Raw genomic sequence first — 17,151 nt, 5'->3', positions numbered from 1 at the left:
CCAGTGTGTCACAGTGACCAGTCACACAACAACCACCAATGACATGAACAATACAAGGGCTGGTTCCCACAATTCAAGCCGGTCACTAGGGGACTTTAAACTGGCCAGTGCACAGCACAAGTAACAATGATTGCTGAGAACATGGCTCATTTCTTTCTCTGTTAGATAAAAACGTGATAGAGACTCGTGCTCGGTCCCTCAGGTTCAAGTGGAAAGGTTAAATAATCAGAAGCAGCGGTGAATATTAAGCAAAACATACATTTCTTAAAACAACAATAACAAAAAAGCTTATTTTTCCCCCCTCAGTTTTAAAATAAACAATTTAATATGTCTGGTCCAAATGCAACATTTTTGTCCGTCAATTCTATAAAAAATAAATAAATATATAAACAAGTTTTACTCACGAAGCACAACTAGATTCGGTCCTTTGTCAGCAAAATGGTCTGTAAATCCGATTGGACAAAACACTGGCAAGTTTCCTTCGGCTTTCATTGCATAAAACGGTCACATGCGTGATTAGCCGCTGCGGAGGAGAAAGAAAGGTCGAGAGCTGATGCTTAGAGAGAGCTGCAGTGCTGCTTTGGGAAAACACACACACACACACACACACACAGGTTCCTAATCTCCTGTTGAATTTCACATGGGGCCGTCTCAGTAGAGCATACGTTTGCGATGCTTGCTCTCAGAAAAGTCAAGAAGGCCATGGGAAAGCAAAACAAACAGCGCTGTGAGGAGAGTGCGGGAAAGACACTGCGCTCCGTTCGGAGGAGTAAGAGGACGGGACGTGGAGCCGGAGAAAACCTGGAACCCATTAGAGGAGAAAGTGTGAGGGCAAAGTGCAGGACACAGAAAGGGAGATAACGGCATTCTCATGATGTCACACTGTCCTCATCACTCTCCGACTGCGTGACAACGAATACAAAAACATCCGAGGGGTTTTTAATCATTATAATAATCAAGAAGTAATAAGCTCCTGCTTACACAACCCCACGTGACTCTATACAGCTCACGTTATTTATAATCACTAAGATAAGCATGAGCTTCCCTTCTGAGCCCGGTTTCTTCCTCATATCGTCTCCGGGAGTCATTTTTATTCTAAAGACCTCAAACCACCAGGATGTAGAGACACCTTGGTCTGACCTTTGACCTACAAACACCTGACTGACCCTGACTTCACTGCCAAGTACACTGACCTGATGTTTGAAATCAGACAGACGTGGACAACGATCAGAAATCAGTAAAGTATGCTAGATTTTTTTTTAAACCAGAAACTGCATAAAAAGTAATACAGGAAATAACAGGAAGTAGAAGTTTAAGCACCACTCCATTCATAATCAATGAGCAGGAAACAAATACCTCGACTCTCTGCTAAAGCCAAAGGAGGTGCTGAAGTTGTATTATTTCAGTACTTACGACGACCAGCCATTGGATATTCGGTCAACAAACACCAGCAGTAATCACACCCCAGAGCTCAGTAGCGTAGCCTCGTAGTGTTCGTCCTCTAGGAGTGAAGATATGTCAATTGCACCAGACCGGGGGAGTGAAGCAGAGGAGGGACTTTGGGGGGGAAGCTCAGAGTCTAGCTTTTGGGTGGGCGGCTCCCCTTATTTGGCTATGAGGCAAGACATACGAGGGAGATACGATCTCGGTCAGGAGTAGACGGCCTCGGCTTCAATCCGGGCTTCGGAGTAGCCTTTTCGCTTTCACATCCATCAAACGTTATCACCGACTAAACTTTACTCTAGATGAGATGAGAACTTTCCTTAAATGTAAGGGTTTCAGAAGGATTGCATAAGAACTCATATGTGTAGAAATGATTTGGTTAGTCGTTGTATGGAGGTTAATTCTTGCTTCATTACGGCTTAATTAGGGGATTAGACGCGTGAGGCTTACAGTCTGATCCTGGTCATTAGCCGGGTTAAGCCTCGGTGTTGTCATGACACTCATAAGAGAACTGAAGAACCAGACTTCTATGTGGTCAGTACTTGGTCTTATTAATTAGCATATTTGTGTGTCTCTGAACAACACAACCGTAGAAAAGAATTCAACCAAACATGTTATTCCCCACACACAATTTAATTCGACACGGATCTGCACCAGTCTGGAGTCCGGCTGGACGTCAACGCAGAACACAGAAAGAAAGCAAAAACATTTAGAAATGCCACAGCAATCATGGAGAAAAAATATGACTTGATATTTCATTTCGCTTTTTCATTTTTTCTTCTCATCGTCCTACAAAAAATTCTCCTGCAAAACAGGAAGGCAGCTCTTGAAGCAAAACTATTTCAGACATCTGACCTTACAGTGACCTTGACCCCATTTTGGCTTTTTGATTCGGTTCATCTGCTGGTTACGATCCTAATTTTTGTTATAAATCCTACAAACATTAAACTTGTCATTTGAGAGATATCGAGCTAAAAAGAAGCACTAAGACAACATGAAAACATAACACCTGCGCCACCTAGTGGACAAAAATCATCATGTTTACGGTCATTGATTATGTTTGTAAAGACGTTATGTATTATCATTCTTGCTTTTAAAAAAAAAAAACACACACATACACTATCGCACAAGACGGACGCACGGAGACGTTCCTGCCTCATAACCTCATTGATCCTCAGCTCAAGTCGGTCTGTGAGTCGAAAGTTCTCTCCATGCGCATGTTTCTAGGTTCTCCAGTTTCCTCTGGCTTCCCAATAAAAAGCCAGGATGTACACTGGCTAATGCTAAATTTCCCCTAAGTATGAAGTAGTGTGTAAGTTTTTCTCTGCATTATTCTACCGGCATTACATTCCAGCTTCATGTCCAATGTTCCAGTGAGAGCATCAGATCCACTGTCACCCTGATCAGTAGAAATACTAAAAAAAGATGCTGAAAATTAAACATGCTCGTGTTATTCTCCTGAATGGATCCTCCTGTTATTTAAAATCTTTAATAACTTGCAGAAAAGACAATCCTGGACAATCCTACGAGCAAGAGTAAGGACAAATAGGAAGCAAAGGAGGTCATGAGGTCAGTGTGGAAACCTCCATCATCCATCAAAACATCTGTCATGCTTTACTCTGAGATTCTACACCGATCAGTCAGGCAGTGGATTTAACGTTATGGTTCATGTTATTTTCCTGCTCAGTAACAGCGATCAGAAGCAGTCTGACCCCTTGTGGCATGATAAAAAACTGCAGTCTAAATGAATCCCTTCTGTAAAAGAAAAACTGGACATCAGGCCTACTTTCTCCTATTACCTTTTATCTAATGGATAAAAAAAATAACTAGAGTAGCTGATAACAGGCTTCATTAACATATATTTTAATATTTATTTTAAGCGCCATCTACCTTACACAACTTCTTCTTGAACAAATCTGGCAACCTATAACAATAAGGGGAAAAGAATCAAGAGCTTCTTGTGAAATGCTAATAGAAATCACACTAAAAAGTCCTTTCATAGCAAATGAGCCAAGAGCTGGTGCTTATTCATGACCAAAACATCATCAGTATTTCCTGGTTTCAGTGTAAAAGATAAGGTAAAAATGAAGATATGATCAGTGGTACCCGATACGTACAAGGCTGAGACAACAAAGTGACCAATAAAACTCCAATTTTATCCCAAAATAAATAAATAAATAAATAAAATCTAGAACTATATCTTTATGCATGTAGTTCTACTTCTAATATCTGCAGCCCTCCAACCTTTCGCTATTTATGACTTTAAATATTTTTAGGTCATATGTGGTTCGACATCCTGTACATTTATCTTCCTGTGCTGATTGGCCATCACAAGCTACTCAGTAGTGTTTACATCTGGAAAATTTGAAGCATTAAATAACTTGTAGAGGAAAAAGCAGATATCAAGGCTTAAAATTACAAAACAGAAAGAACCGGTCAGAGCACAGGGTCAGCCAGAATACAGCACAGTGGCACAGAGAGGGTTAGAGATGATGCTCAAAAGGTCCAACAATGGCAGCTTGGCAGTGCTGGAGCTTTTCCATTTACAGAAAAGCATCAGTGTAAAAGCACACCATGCACCTGCACACACACACAAACACACACACAGCAAATCTTTTACACTTCAGTCTCATTTTTAATGAAGTCACAAGCAGTGACTGGAAACCCCGTCTTGTATGACATGTAAACATGGTTTATCATCATCATGTCTCATTCTCCCCCTCACACACACACACACACAGTCATAGGATGTGTGATCCATTAAGGATATGCCATCTCATCACTTCTTATTCAGGGAACAGTAGAAGGGCCAAAATTGTTGTGAAACACTAGACACGATACCGGATATCCTGGACATCCTTCAAGCAGAAAAAAAGGAATCTGGAAAAGGTCCAACTGTGTAGACGGGGAGCAAACGTTTGGAATAGCAAACATTCCTGAGACGTTTTGTAGCGTGGGAGTGGCTAATGCGTAAGGAGTGATCAGAAGGGGGCAGAAGTGAGCAGCAGTCACAGGCAGTTATTTACTTGGCAGCTGGCTTCATAATAATAATGTTACGTGAGGTGAGAAGAAGCCAAACAACTCGGTTAGTGACGTCGTGTTAATAAACTCAAACACAACTCTCATCAAGACCCGGGCTGAGAGCTCAGATCCCACGCCGGGTCACATGACTGCTCGAGCAAGGGCCTGGTTAATTAGATTACATTTATTTATCTTTCTTGTACATCAAGGACACGCAGCAGTAACACGTAGCTGTATAACGAAGGCTAATTCCATTAAAGTCAACAGAAACAAGCTGATTATTCCATTAAAACATTAAAATTATCTGCATCTGTGTCTACTTTTTGTCTCTTGGTCCTTCTTAATGTACATCATGTTTTTACCAGATCACACATCCCCTGAAACCATACTGTTAATAGATTAAAGAAGATAAGGATAGATGGATAGAGAGGCAGTCAGGCAGATAGATAGATAGATAGATAGATAGATAGATAGATAGATAGATAGATAGATAGATAGATAGATAGATAGATAGATAGATAGATAGATAGATAGATAGATAGATAGATAGATAGATAGATAGATAGATAGACTTGCATACAGACAGATTAATAGACAGACTAACATGCAGACACAGATACAGACAGATACACAGGCAGGCAGGCAGAGAGAGAGAGAGAGAGAGAGAGAGAGAGAGAGAAATAAATAAACAGACAGGCAGATTAATAGACAGACAGGCAGACAAGTATATAGATAGACAAATAGAGAGACAGTCAGACAAAATATGCCCATACTAGCAAACCTTGTCCAGTCCAGGCACACATCTAGCACATACACACCCAAGAGAAACAGACACAGATGTTAGACCTGTGAGGATCTCCACAGTACAGGCTCTGTGCTGTCCACTGCACCACCACACCATGTCTACATCTACACACCTACACTATATACAGAGTCACTCGCCTCTTTCCTGTTCGAATAAGCTTCGCTCATCTGAGAAGACTTTCTGCTAGCTTTTAGAGCGTAGCTGTGGGTATGTGTGTTCATTCAACCACAAGAGCGTCCGTGAGGTCAGTGAGAAAGCCTGCTGCACAGCCAGCACTCCAACCCATCCCAGTGGGGTTGGGGTCAAAGTTCAAGTTCTTCCACAGCGACCTTAACAAACCATGTTTTCATGGTGCCCAGAGACATCATGCTAGAGCAGGTTTAGACTGCGATGCTGCAGCACACAAAGATGACAGTGAGCTTACAAATTTTAGGGAAAGAACCACATATGGGTGTACTTGGTGAGGTGTCCACATACTTTTTGTCATATAGTGTAGCGATATGAATTGACAGGTTTGTTTATCATACAAATACCAGTTATAACCAGTTAAATGCCACACTGTTCAGACAGCACTGTGTATAATGTGAAATGTTCTGTCTTTACTTAATTTTTGGCCACATCTGTATTCTACTCCACATCAGCTGCATTTCACTTTAAACAATGTTGATTTAAAGATCAACAGAAAATGATTTGTGTATTAGTTCCATTGTTCATACCAAATTATTAAAACTTAAACAGAACGTTCATCCAATGATAAATATTGTGAGCTTGGGTGTGGTTTGTTCCCAAAGTATAAACCTCCATTTTACAACACAGAAATATTGGTGTTGCTTACCCACACCGTCAGAGAGACAGAGAGAGAGAGAGAGAGAGAGATGAACAGACAGGTAGACAGAGAGATACAGGCAGGCAAGCAGGTAGACAGATTAATAGACAGAAAGACAGACAGACATAGTGATACATAAACAGACAGGCAAACAGAGAGAGAGAGAGAGAGAGAGAGAGAGAGACGAACAGACAGGTAGACAGAGAGATACAGGCAGGCAAGCAGGTAGACAGATTAATAGACAGAAAGACAGACAGATATAGTGATACATAAACAGACAGGCAAACAGAGAGAGAGAGAGAGAGAGAGAGAGAGAGAGAGATGGACAGACAGGCAGAGATACAGTCAGAGATACAGGCAGACAGACAATCCGGCAAGCAGGCAAGCAGGTTAATAGACAGACAGACAGATAAGTAGACAGACAGGCAGATTAATAGACAGACAGACAGGCTAGCAGGCACACTAATAAGCAGGCAGACAGGCAGATTAATAGACACGCAGGCAGACAGATTAACAGACAGACAGATTCATAGATAGATAGAAAGACAGAGAGATTAACAGACAGACATATTCTTTCTTTCCTTCTTAATGCCATGCCAGCTTTTATGGCTATATTCATGGTGAGAGTTTTTGTTATTTAATATTAAAACTATATATGATGTTTAAGATTATTTTTTTAAGAACTTTAAAACTGAAATTGGGTTTACCTGTGTAAAAACTTTTGAAAAAGTGTCAACAGAATAAAACAAGTTCCTTCCAGGGGTAAAAGGATTACATTCGAATAGAATATGTTTGATGGACAGAAGGGTTTTACATGAAGGACACTGTGGTGGATTTTCTCTTGATAGTAAAAATTGGTGACAGACAGACACATTAATGCTTCATATTTATATTCATATTCATATGTCTGTCTGAGACCTGTCCAGGGTGTACCCCTGCCTTTGGCCCTATGTGCACTGGAATAGGCTCCAGCAGACCCCCGTGACCCTAATTAGGAATAAGCGGGTATAGACAATGGATGGATGGATGTCTGTCTGTCTGATTCTTATTTGCACATTTTTTCTTGCCAAATGTAATGTGGAAATTTCCCCACTGTGGGACAAATAAAGGTTTATCTTATATTATTAATAGACAGACAGACAGATAGATAATTAGACAGAGAGACAGATAGGCAGATAGATAAATAGACAGAGAGACAAACAGATTAATAGACAGACTGATAGATAAATAAACAGACAGGCACATTAATAGACAGCGAGACAGACAGATAAATAGACAGAGTCAGAGAGACAGATTAATAGACAGACAGGCAGATTAACAGACAGACAGACAGACAGAGATAGATAGATAGATAGATAGATAGATAGATAGATAGATAGATAGAGACATGTGGATTAAGAGACAGACAGACAGACAGATAAATAGACAAAAAGACAGGCAGATTAACAGACAGACAGACAGAGAGACAGGTAAATAGAGAAATAAAGACAGACAGATTATTGTAGACATATTACAATACAGAAATACTGTCGCTTACACACACACACTCATGTATTGTCTGCTCCTGTAAATATTTGTGCTGTAACTGCTGTAATCTTTACAGGATTCTGAACCCTGCACTGTTTTCCTGGTGCTCTGTCTCACACACCCAGACTGACTCAGACATGACATATTAACTAGATGATTATAGCAGGGAGTGAGTTATAGCAGTGAGAACAACATATCCTGGCCAGGGATATCAGGGTTAGGAACCACTGGCCTGGTCGTAAATTCACTATATGGTTCAGAAAAAAATAATAAAAAAATACATAGATTTAATTAAGACACGTGCCATTTTCCTTGAAAAACACATTACTCTTCATTACAAATGTATATTAAATAACAACATTTAAATATATATTAAATATAAATCTATATTTAATATAAATATATTTTTTCCTGATTTTTAAAGACGCTACTAGAGTGACATTAAGCTTAACCTGAAAGGTTAAGATATATTAAGATAAGATATTTAGATATTTAGGTTAAGATATTTAGATATATTCTAAATGCTTCAATTAAAATAGAAATAAATAAGTAAATAAATAAATAAATTCATTCATTCTTTAAAAATATAGAATAGTAATAATAATAATAATAATAATAATAATAATAATAAATGAGACTGCAGTAGAATTTACTCATAAACTCAATTTATTCATAAATCTTCCAAAATAATGATCAATGAATTGACAGTAAAGATTTTCGATAGATTTAAACAAAAAAATAAACCAGGCTCTACATCGCTCAAAAAGCACTCAATTAATTACATTTAATATTTTACTTAATATTTTTTGGCAGGAAAATGATGGTAGTGCAACATCTCAGGCTGAACAGACTTCTACTGACCCCTAATGACTGACCACTTTACCTACAAGGCTCCATTAAACATTCCTTCACCTTAAATATAAGTAAAGTTTCTTCCTTTCTTTATTATTTTTTGTAATGCTTACGAAAAAGCCCCAACCTTTAAAAATCCCTTAAAAGTAGTGACTAAAGTAGTTATATACTGTATATACCTGAATTTTTTAAGAAACACTGTACGGATTAAAAGTTGCGTGTTGAACGCAGACTGCTGATGCTCTCTTCTTCAGTGGCTTAACATAACTGTACAGCATAAACTGCTGCAACCTCTAAACTGTTTGCTTGCCATGACACATGAACACACACACACACACACACACGTCCCAGAGAGACGACTCCTGGGAATGCACCATCCCTCAGGGAAGCTCAGCAGGGATGTTGACCTGAACCCTTTTCCACTTTCCCATGATCCAAGACATAATCACACACACACTCACACGCCATGCTTAAACGTGGAAATATCAAAGAGAGAAAAAACATAGTTTCCTTCACTGCGACGCATTTTTTACTTCACTCTATTAGTCATCTGCAGCCAGGAGCTATTAGAGAGGCTCTGAAGCGCGGTCGGCTGACTACGAGGCCAATAAACAAATTAGGACGTTCAATATTCCCACATGTTTATGCGGATGGCTCTGTACCGTTCGAAAGACTCCCTGCTTTTGGTTTGGCTGTTTGGGAGGTTATTGTCTTTCCAGAAGGTTTAGTGAAAAGCAGTCGGCTAGGCACATTCCTCCACATTCACCGCCTTGCACAACAATGCTCATTAGACAACACAGTGTCTGAGGAGCTGTTGATTTTAACCAGCTATACCCACGAGCCCACGCTTGGCATATCTCCCTGCCCCTGAACCAACGAACTTGGTTTGCTTCGTCGGCTAATCATTAAGCCCATCCCTGAGGGTTGTAGAAAGTGAAGATAAGTGCATTTCAATACACTTTAGGCTAGAGCTTCGCTGTGGTCACAACGCTTTTAACATGTCACGAGAGGAGAATTTTGAAGCCTGTTCTCGATGGTAATAAAATAGAAAACAGATTTCAACATACCTGATCGAGCCAATCAGCATCTGAAGGAACATCTGAATATCAAATCCAGGTGTGTTCCAGACTAGGTTCGAAACCACAAACCTGCTGGATAGTCCACTCCCATGAACAGGGCTGGGTAAACCTTGGCGTTCCTGTTTTTCATTCCAAAACTAAAACATTCTCCTTTCATTATGAGATCTTGTTGTTGGAGCCTTGCTGTCACTTCTTATTAACGTGACCTTTAATTATCTACAGAAGGCGGTGCTCACACGTGCATGGTTATATTGTTCTTTCATTTTTCTAGTCTGAGATTGATTTCAGGTCAGTCCAGGCCGAGACCAGTGAGAATCTCCCGATATTCACATGCCAACGGTGAGATACAATCTCTGCATCAGGTTTAATATCTGCCCAGGGTTCCCCATCCATATGGCATCCATATAAAAGTTGCCCAAACCATCTCAACTGGAACAACGGGCCTATTGCAAGGCTCTGCCTGAATGCAGGGCTTCTCACCATATACACCTTAAATTTACAGGTTAAACTCTGTCATTTTTTATTAGTTCCTTATCCTCATATAGACGCTGCATGCCCTCAGATCATGAGGCATCTGAAAGTCTGTATAAACAACGCCTTTCCTGCTTACCGACGATTGAAAGCAGCTTTTCAAGGAGACAGCCGAGTCTGCACTTCTCATCAGTGTTTTACCAAATAAACAAATCGCTAATGCCAGAAAGAAAAACCTGGAAAAAGATGGAGACCATCTTTCACGAGCACTGGGAAACACCTGCTAGGGGTGAATCGTTTGGGAACGAATCAATGGTTCTGAATGAATCTTTGAAGTGAACGAATCATTTTAGTTATGACTCACTTAACTCCTGTCTCCTTTTTAAAGACGGTACTAGAGAGTGGGTCGTGAAGGAGAATGTGATTGGTTGGACATATTGAACCAATACGCTCCTCACTTTAACTCGCTTTACTGACAGCGGCGATCAACCCACTGATTCTGAACTAACCAAATAGAACTAAATGAACAAACTGGGTAAACAGTCGAGCATCTTCTGACTCACCGACGTTCTGCTTGTCACCCTTTAAACAAAAAGTGAAAGAGGGCAGACAGTGCACTTAAAAACTGTGTAGCACTAAGACAATACTAATGTGTTGTAATCAATTTAAACCAATCTTTTTCGAAAGATTTTAAGTCACAAACCGCTAGCACCTGCTTTTAAGCATTCTTCCGCCCCCTTTGATTCATTCTCCAACCTTGAGCTTTGTCATCTTGGCAACTGGACTTGCATTTCAATCACTTCGTCACTGAACCAGAAGCATGAACCGGCATGTCTCTTGTCTTGTCTAGAATCAGTCCTCTCCTGCTATGTTTACATCTACTCACACATGAGACTGTCGGTGGCATGTTAATTTCACACTGTGGCGTTGTGCATCACGTGGTAGTGAAGATTTCCCTCCGTTTACTAGAAGCGAGTCAGAGTCTTTCAGGAAAACAAAGACTTGTGGTAATTTCCACATTTGTCAAAAAGAGGTTTGTCTTGTTATATGGTTCAGGTGTTTCAGGTGAGTCATATCAAACAGATAGACAAAGACTTTTCAGTTCATTTCCAAACATGACCTTGGTTATCCAAGTGTTACCATACACTGTCTTTTTAAGAAAAAGCCATTTTTCCAGAAGTGTCTTTACAACACGACTTCAGGTCTCAAAGTGTGTTTGTGAGAAACACCTTAAGCATCACTGACAAAACATGAAGGCAAAGTCGACCGAGAGGGAATCAAGAAAAAAACTCCTTAGGATGGGGAAAAAAAATTTAAATCTGAAACCTGACATCAGATTTATATTTCAACTTCCTATGGAATGATTTACTGATAAGAATACAAAAGACATTATTTAACACTGATATCGTTATTGAGTACATCACCAGGTCCCTGCTCACAACACCGCTGATTCAAATCATCAAGCCTTCACCCTTGCCGTGGAGGGTGTGTTCGAGCAAAAAAAAACACCACCCAGATCTGGTACTTTAAAGACACTGAAGGCTTCTAGACATCAGTTTGAGATGGACTTGCTAGTGTTAGGAGTGCTTGTAAGGACTATTAGAGCAAATAGAGCTGAGAAGATCAAGAGAGACAAAGCATGCCCTGTTGCTGATATCGTGATATCATCCCCATGATGTCCCCCCCGTCCTGTCCAATATTGTGTTAGGCACAGAGTTGTGTGCGCTAGTGAGAGTCGGAGCAGTCTTATCAGAAAGCGTCACTTCCTGCGGTTCAGCACAAGGAGCAACACAGGATGTGATGTGACAAGCTGGCGGGGTCGGTGAATTTCAAACTGGTGTACGATTCCAAAATGAGCAAATCTTTACCCAAAACATTTCATTAAAAAAATCTAGCAAGGCTCATAAAGAACTGAGAGAGCTACAGGAGGAGCACAGATCATGCAAACGAGTTCGGATTCACAGCGAAAGCTTTCTGAGGCACTGTTTGAGTCAGAGTCTAGGTTTCTATTTTAATCAGCATTTTAATGCACACAAACGTAACGAACTAAAAACCGTGACCTCAAATAAAACTGATTTTTTTTTTTTTTGCACTAGTTTCTAGTATCATTGTGCAGCTCCACTTCATTCAGAGAAATGGATGCTTTAATGAGCAATACATGGGTGAGGATGGCAAGGAAAGACTACCTGAAACACCAGGAAGAATCGTTGAGAAGAACTTCTCAATTCTCGAGACTTTTGAGTGGTTTGGATTGCAGAACCACACACAGGTTGATGGAAATCTCATCAGTGTGAAGCTAGGGACTGTAAAATAGATTGGGGTAGCTGTGTTAAACAAGCGAACATTCTCCAGCTAACGTCACATCATCGGCTGCTGCTGCTGTTGACAAAAACTCGTATTACGCCAATCATTAGTCATTACCTGTTTGGAGAACTGTGTCAATGTTGCCAGTGTATAACAGCCACTAATCAGGGAATCACATACCATGGCTGCACCAGGCTGTATTTATCTTCCTGTACTGTTGCACTCTGCTCTGCACTCATTTCCTCTGATGACAAGGAAAATTACAGCGATTTCCAGCTCACTCTTACTCTTACATTAAAGCGAACCATTAGCTACAATCCAGTCAATTAATATGAGGAATGTTTTCACCGTGTTGCCTTGACTTGTTCTAGTCCTGGTCTTCCTATAATCCCTGCTGAGACGGCAAAAGAAAAAAAAATAATTCAAAAAAATCCCCTTTGCTCTGTACTCCACTGGGAATGTAGGATGAAGAGCCAAGGGCAGGAGAGGTCCAGGCTTGAACTCTCTACTCTACTTCCTCTCTCTCCTTTATGAGATAGACAATTAGCAGACGCTTCTCAAAGGGACTTCCCGTTAGTGCCAAAGGAGGGAGGTTTGGGGTTGGTAAACATCTGCTGACGGCCAAGTCAATTACTGAGAGCAAACCATGGAGTGGACTTGGCAAACAACTCGTGTTCAAATGAAAGGAAGCTTCTCAGGCTAATTGGAGGGAGAACTGTGGGGTTTCATTAAAAAGGCCAGGTGTGCACTAGCTGAAGAGGTGAGTCGAGAGAGAGAGAGAGAGAGAGAGAGAGAGAGAGAGAGAGAGAGAGAGAGAGAGACACACAGTCAGGCTGCATCCTCGCTAATTAAATCACCTAATAAAGGTAAGATAAAGCCACAACCAGAGTAGCTGTAGAAACAATATTTATTCTCCTAGCAGGCGGGATCAGCAAACAAGCCTATAATTAAATAACACATAACATACGACATGCCACATAAAGAACTCTGTGGCTTAGATTTATTCCCCAGTTAGAGGTGACCTGCGAGAACCAAGAGGCCAAATTGTGTCAACAAGAACACACAAAGAACCGCATTATGGAAAAGGCGACCCGCATAATTCGGCAGCCCATTAAATTATGTGAATTATTCTGGCATGGAAACAGCCAGGGCTTGAGCTCAATACAACCACCCTAAGCTCACACGGAAAGAATGCTGGCTTGTATGCACCTTCACTATTGAACCTCAAAGTCTCTGGAGGCTTCAGATTGGCCTGGTGGAACAGAGCGGCTCTCTTTCTCCTCTGCTGCTCCCCCACCTTTCCATCTCTCCCAAGGTTACAAGCACTTACCGCAACAAGAAGCTTAAAAAAAAAACTCTAAACCATGCAGGGATCAGCTTCGGTGATCTTCACCCCAAGCAGGGCAGATTTAACACAGAATCTCATCAGTTCATTGACACAGTAATGTCTTTGGAATGCGTGAAATATAATCAAGCCAAGTGTTTGATTTGAACTGATCTCACTCTTACATATGGAAACAATTCTGAAATACAATTTAGATAACCTATTCATTGTTCTTGTTAAAAAAAAAATGAGCTTAGTAGTAAAGTATGCTACAGTCTGGTGCCACAGAGGAGCAATAAAAAAACCTAATGTGTTTAACTAGTGCAGTGCCACAGCAGGATCTTAAACAAGAGCCTCCACTGTCCTAACCAGCAAGAAGAGGTTTTAATGATCCTAAACACAACAAGCAGCAGATTTTTTTTTTTTTACGAGGCCTTCGGTCAAAGATCTGCTCCTGCTTATAACTCGGACTTACTGCTAAATCACAATCCTGTACCGCTGCTGCAACAACTTCTGGGCACCTTAGTAAATGAAATCATGCACCGTCTATTCTCGCCAGGTTTGAAACTTTTTGGAGGATTGCACATGTCCATGATTTGTCATATTACAGAGAAGCAAAGTTGCCATTTTTCCATCGGACACTGGATCCGCAGAATCACTGCCTGGTCCTCGTATTAGTCAGATTCTAAACAGTACTGCCAACCATGGAGACAGTAGGTTGGAAAAAAACCATCATCAACACTTTAAAACACTTCATAATGTAGTTTTTAGGGGAATAACATCAAGTGAATACAGACGTCCAGGATGCAACAAAAGCCTTGATATATAGATCATGGCTAGGAATGGTCTCATAATGTTGAGCAGACTTTGTTCCGTTGCAAATTTACATGAAATAACTCGAAATAGAATCATAATTAATAAACCTTGTAGAGCAGTTGCACAGAACAAAGTGAACTAAAACCTCAGGCATGGCAACTCAGGTAGAAAACACCACTTGATTACCACAGCATTATCAGAAACATTGAGGAAAAATGAGGATAGCTCCGCCCACTACTGATTCATTTACATGTCATTATAATATACAAGGTCCACCTTTATAAACCATGAACCATATTTACTACAGGGGAAACATTACACCACATTATCTTTTTAAAACCCCGTTCCACATAAATCAGTTTATTTTCTGTTCAGACCTAAAAAAAATCCAGTTTCTAGACCACCTGCATATACGTTAGATTTTATCCCGCAGAATTCATATGTACACGTATTTAAATAGAAGAAACCTACATTTTTCATCCTGTTTTAATACATTATCAATATTCTGGCAAAGACTGCTAGAGATTGAAAATTTCTTTAGAAGCTTGGTGTAGTGCATCTTTCCCCAACATACACTACTACACATCTTAGCATATCATTAAATGTTTAAAACAACCAATTATTACATGTGCATTCACCCAAAAATGAGCATTTCAAGCTTTTTCTGAATTCTGCCATAGAATTGGGAAAACTCTGTAATAGAAGCCTATTCATAATATTCACAACACCCTGACCACAAAGGAACCATTCATCCTACATGGAGCTCAAGCACAGCAAACAATCTTACCTGCTCCAGTCTGACCCCTAAACAGGAGAGAAGAGCCCTAGAGACCTGCAGCTGGATGGCCCGGAGTGCTCTGCTGTATTCCGTGTCTACAAAGTCACAGGCCTTGCTCAGACGACATCTTCTTCCATAAGCAGCCCGCCATGCTCTATCGGATATGTGACCGGTCCTCATAATTGCTCTGGTGCCAGTGCAGACCTTCTTCAACACCTTCTGGTTGTTTTTCAGGTATCTCCGGACCAGGGCAGTGGAGCGCTCTTTCTTGTGACCATACTCGCTATCGGAAGCCGTGGCCTCGCCATCGCTGTGCCGGTGAGCCGAGGAAGGCTTTGAGGTTGTGGAAGCCTGGCACGGCATCCTGGAACACCTGACTCTGGACCTCTTGTTGAGCCTTTCCAGGCTTGAGAAGACACCGTTGTGGCAATGGGCAGAACTCGAATCCACGCGATCCTGCGTTACTGTTTCCAGCCTTGTAGTGTAGGCACACGTGCAGTGGAAGCACGACACAAACGGCGTCGGTAAGCTGATTCTCCTGGTGCCGAGCCTCCCCTCATCCAGGCTTGGCGGCTCTCCAGGGAGCCGCGTTGCGGCAGAAGAAAACCCCTCTGTTCTCCTCGGAAACCCTGTTTCCCAGCCTCTAGTTTGAAAGGAGGCCTCTTGGCAGCACCCGTCTGTTTCCACTGGCCCACATGTGCTGCACGGCTGGCTGCAACACAATCCCTCCACCCGGCGGCATGAAACCGTGCTGCAACAGCAGTCTTTGTGTACGTAGTCCAGGCTGTCCAAGCTCTTGGATCTGGTGTCCAAAGGGCTTCTTGCACCATAATCCATACGTATCTGTTCAGACGATCTAGGGTCACAGCAATCTTCTGCTGAATGTAGACGATGCGAATGAGAACCTGTGATCAGTGGCTCGGAGTTTCTTCTCTCGTGCACCTCATAACCGTAAGATAACTTCTGGTTTCTGTATTTTGTCAATGAACTGGAAACCTCTCTTGCCTCCATTCTGACTCCCAGAATTACAGCAGCTTTCTCCGGAGGTACAGAGATGCTAGGAAGGCCGATTCCCACCTGTTCCTCCACACAAACCCTCATATCACAAAGCACTCTATCACAGATCTTTGGCTGTCAAAGCTGAATATTGGGATTTGAAACGATGTTTCGGGTTCCAAAAAAAGTTTGCTGGAAGCAGAAGGAAAATTTCGTTCCAAAACAAGGAGCGGCACTCCCAGGTTGCGTAATGCTCAGCCCAGTCTTCTCCAAACTCTTCTCTCAAGACCTGATGGCCCGCCAAAGCTAGGAGAGATAGAGGAAAAACAAAAACATTAACAAATATGTATACCATTAACATAAATTTTACTTGACTGCTAAGCAAAGCCTCCAGAAACCACCAAAAAAAGACAACAGAGCAGGAATTTCACAGACGTTCATGGATATTCTGCCTGTTATTTTGTATTGGGTGAGATTCTCATGTGTACTTGAGAAATAGTTTTCTCTAAGGAAATCACAGTTGACCATTAAAAAAAAACCTAGGCCTGGAGCATCAGGAAAAATAAAATCAGACTTTAAAAATGTGTGGGCCTCTGGAATGTGGGGCCTTGCTGGGGGCAGACCAAACTGACTAGAAAACTGGAGGATTAGTTCTATTGATTTTGGGTCTGCTCAGCCAGACAAGGTCCATCACTACGGCTCCCACGCCCACGCCCACGCCCACACTGCTATAAATCTCTGAGCTAATACAGCATGGAGCCTTCTTTCAGGGTTTTTAGTGTCAGAATCATCTGATTGAGATTGTGAGGAAAAGACAAGCAAGCCAAAATGGATCCAGAAGGAAAATGCACTGAGACCAAGATGGAAAATACCACGACTACCATACAGCAAAGCCACACAGATCAAACT

General features: G+C 41.3%; 1 protein-coding gene across 7 annotated transcripts in view; it reads right to left on the bottom strand.

Annotated features, from left to right (window-relative positions):
• The window catches only part of plce1 (phospholipase C, epsilon 1), a 76,514-nt gene that overhangs the window by 56,735 nt on the left and 2,628 nt on the right, over positions 1 to 17,151 (bottom strand). For 4 of the 7 annotated variants that reach the window (XR_009206315.1, XR_009206317.1, XR_009206316.1 and 1 more), the window contains exon 2: positions 15,256 to 16,548. Coding sequence is in view for 1 of the 7 variants with exons in the window: in XM_058405922.1 (XP_058261905.1) it covers positions 15,256 to 16,347 (1,092 nt within the window). In the remaining 6 variants the exon portion in view is untranslated. Of the gene's footprint in view, positions 1 to 404; positions 523 to 1,413; positions 1,531 to 9,541; positions 9,691 to 15,255; positions 16,549 to 17,151 lie in introns of those variants that run through there. The other 3 variants (XR_009206320.1, XR_009206321.1, XR_009206322.1) reach the window with 3 other exon arrangements.

Source organism: Hemibagrus wyckioides, linkage group LG13 (assembly GCF_019097595.1).
Source record: "Hemibagrus wyckioides isolate EC202008001 linkage group LG13, SWU_Hwy_1.0, whole genome shotgun sequence".
NCBI lineage: Eukaryota > Metazoa > Chordata > Actinopteri > Siluriformes > Bagridae > Hemibagrus > Hemibagrus wyckioides.
The sequence above is the reverse complement of the archived record's forward strand: the minus strand, read 5'-3'. Positions and strand labels throughout refer to the sequence as shown.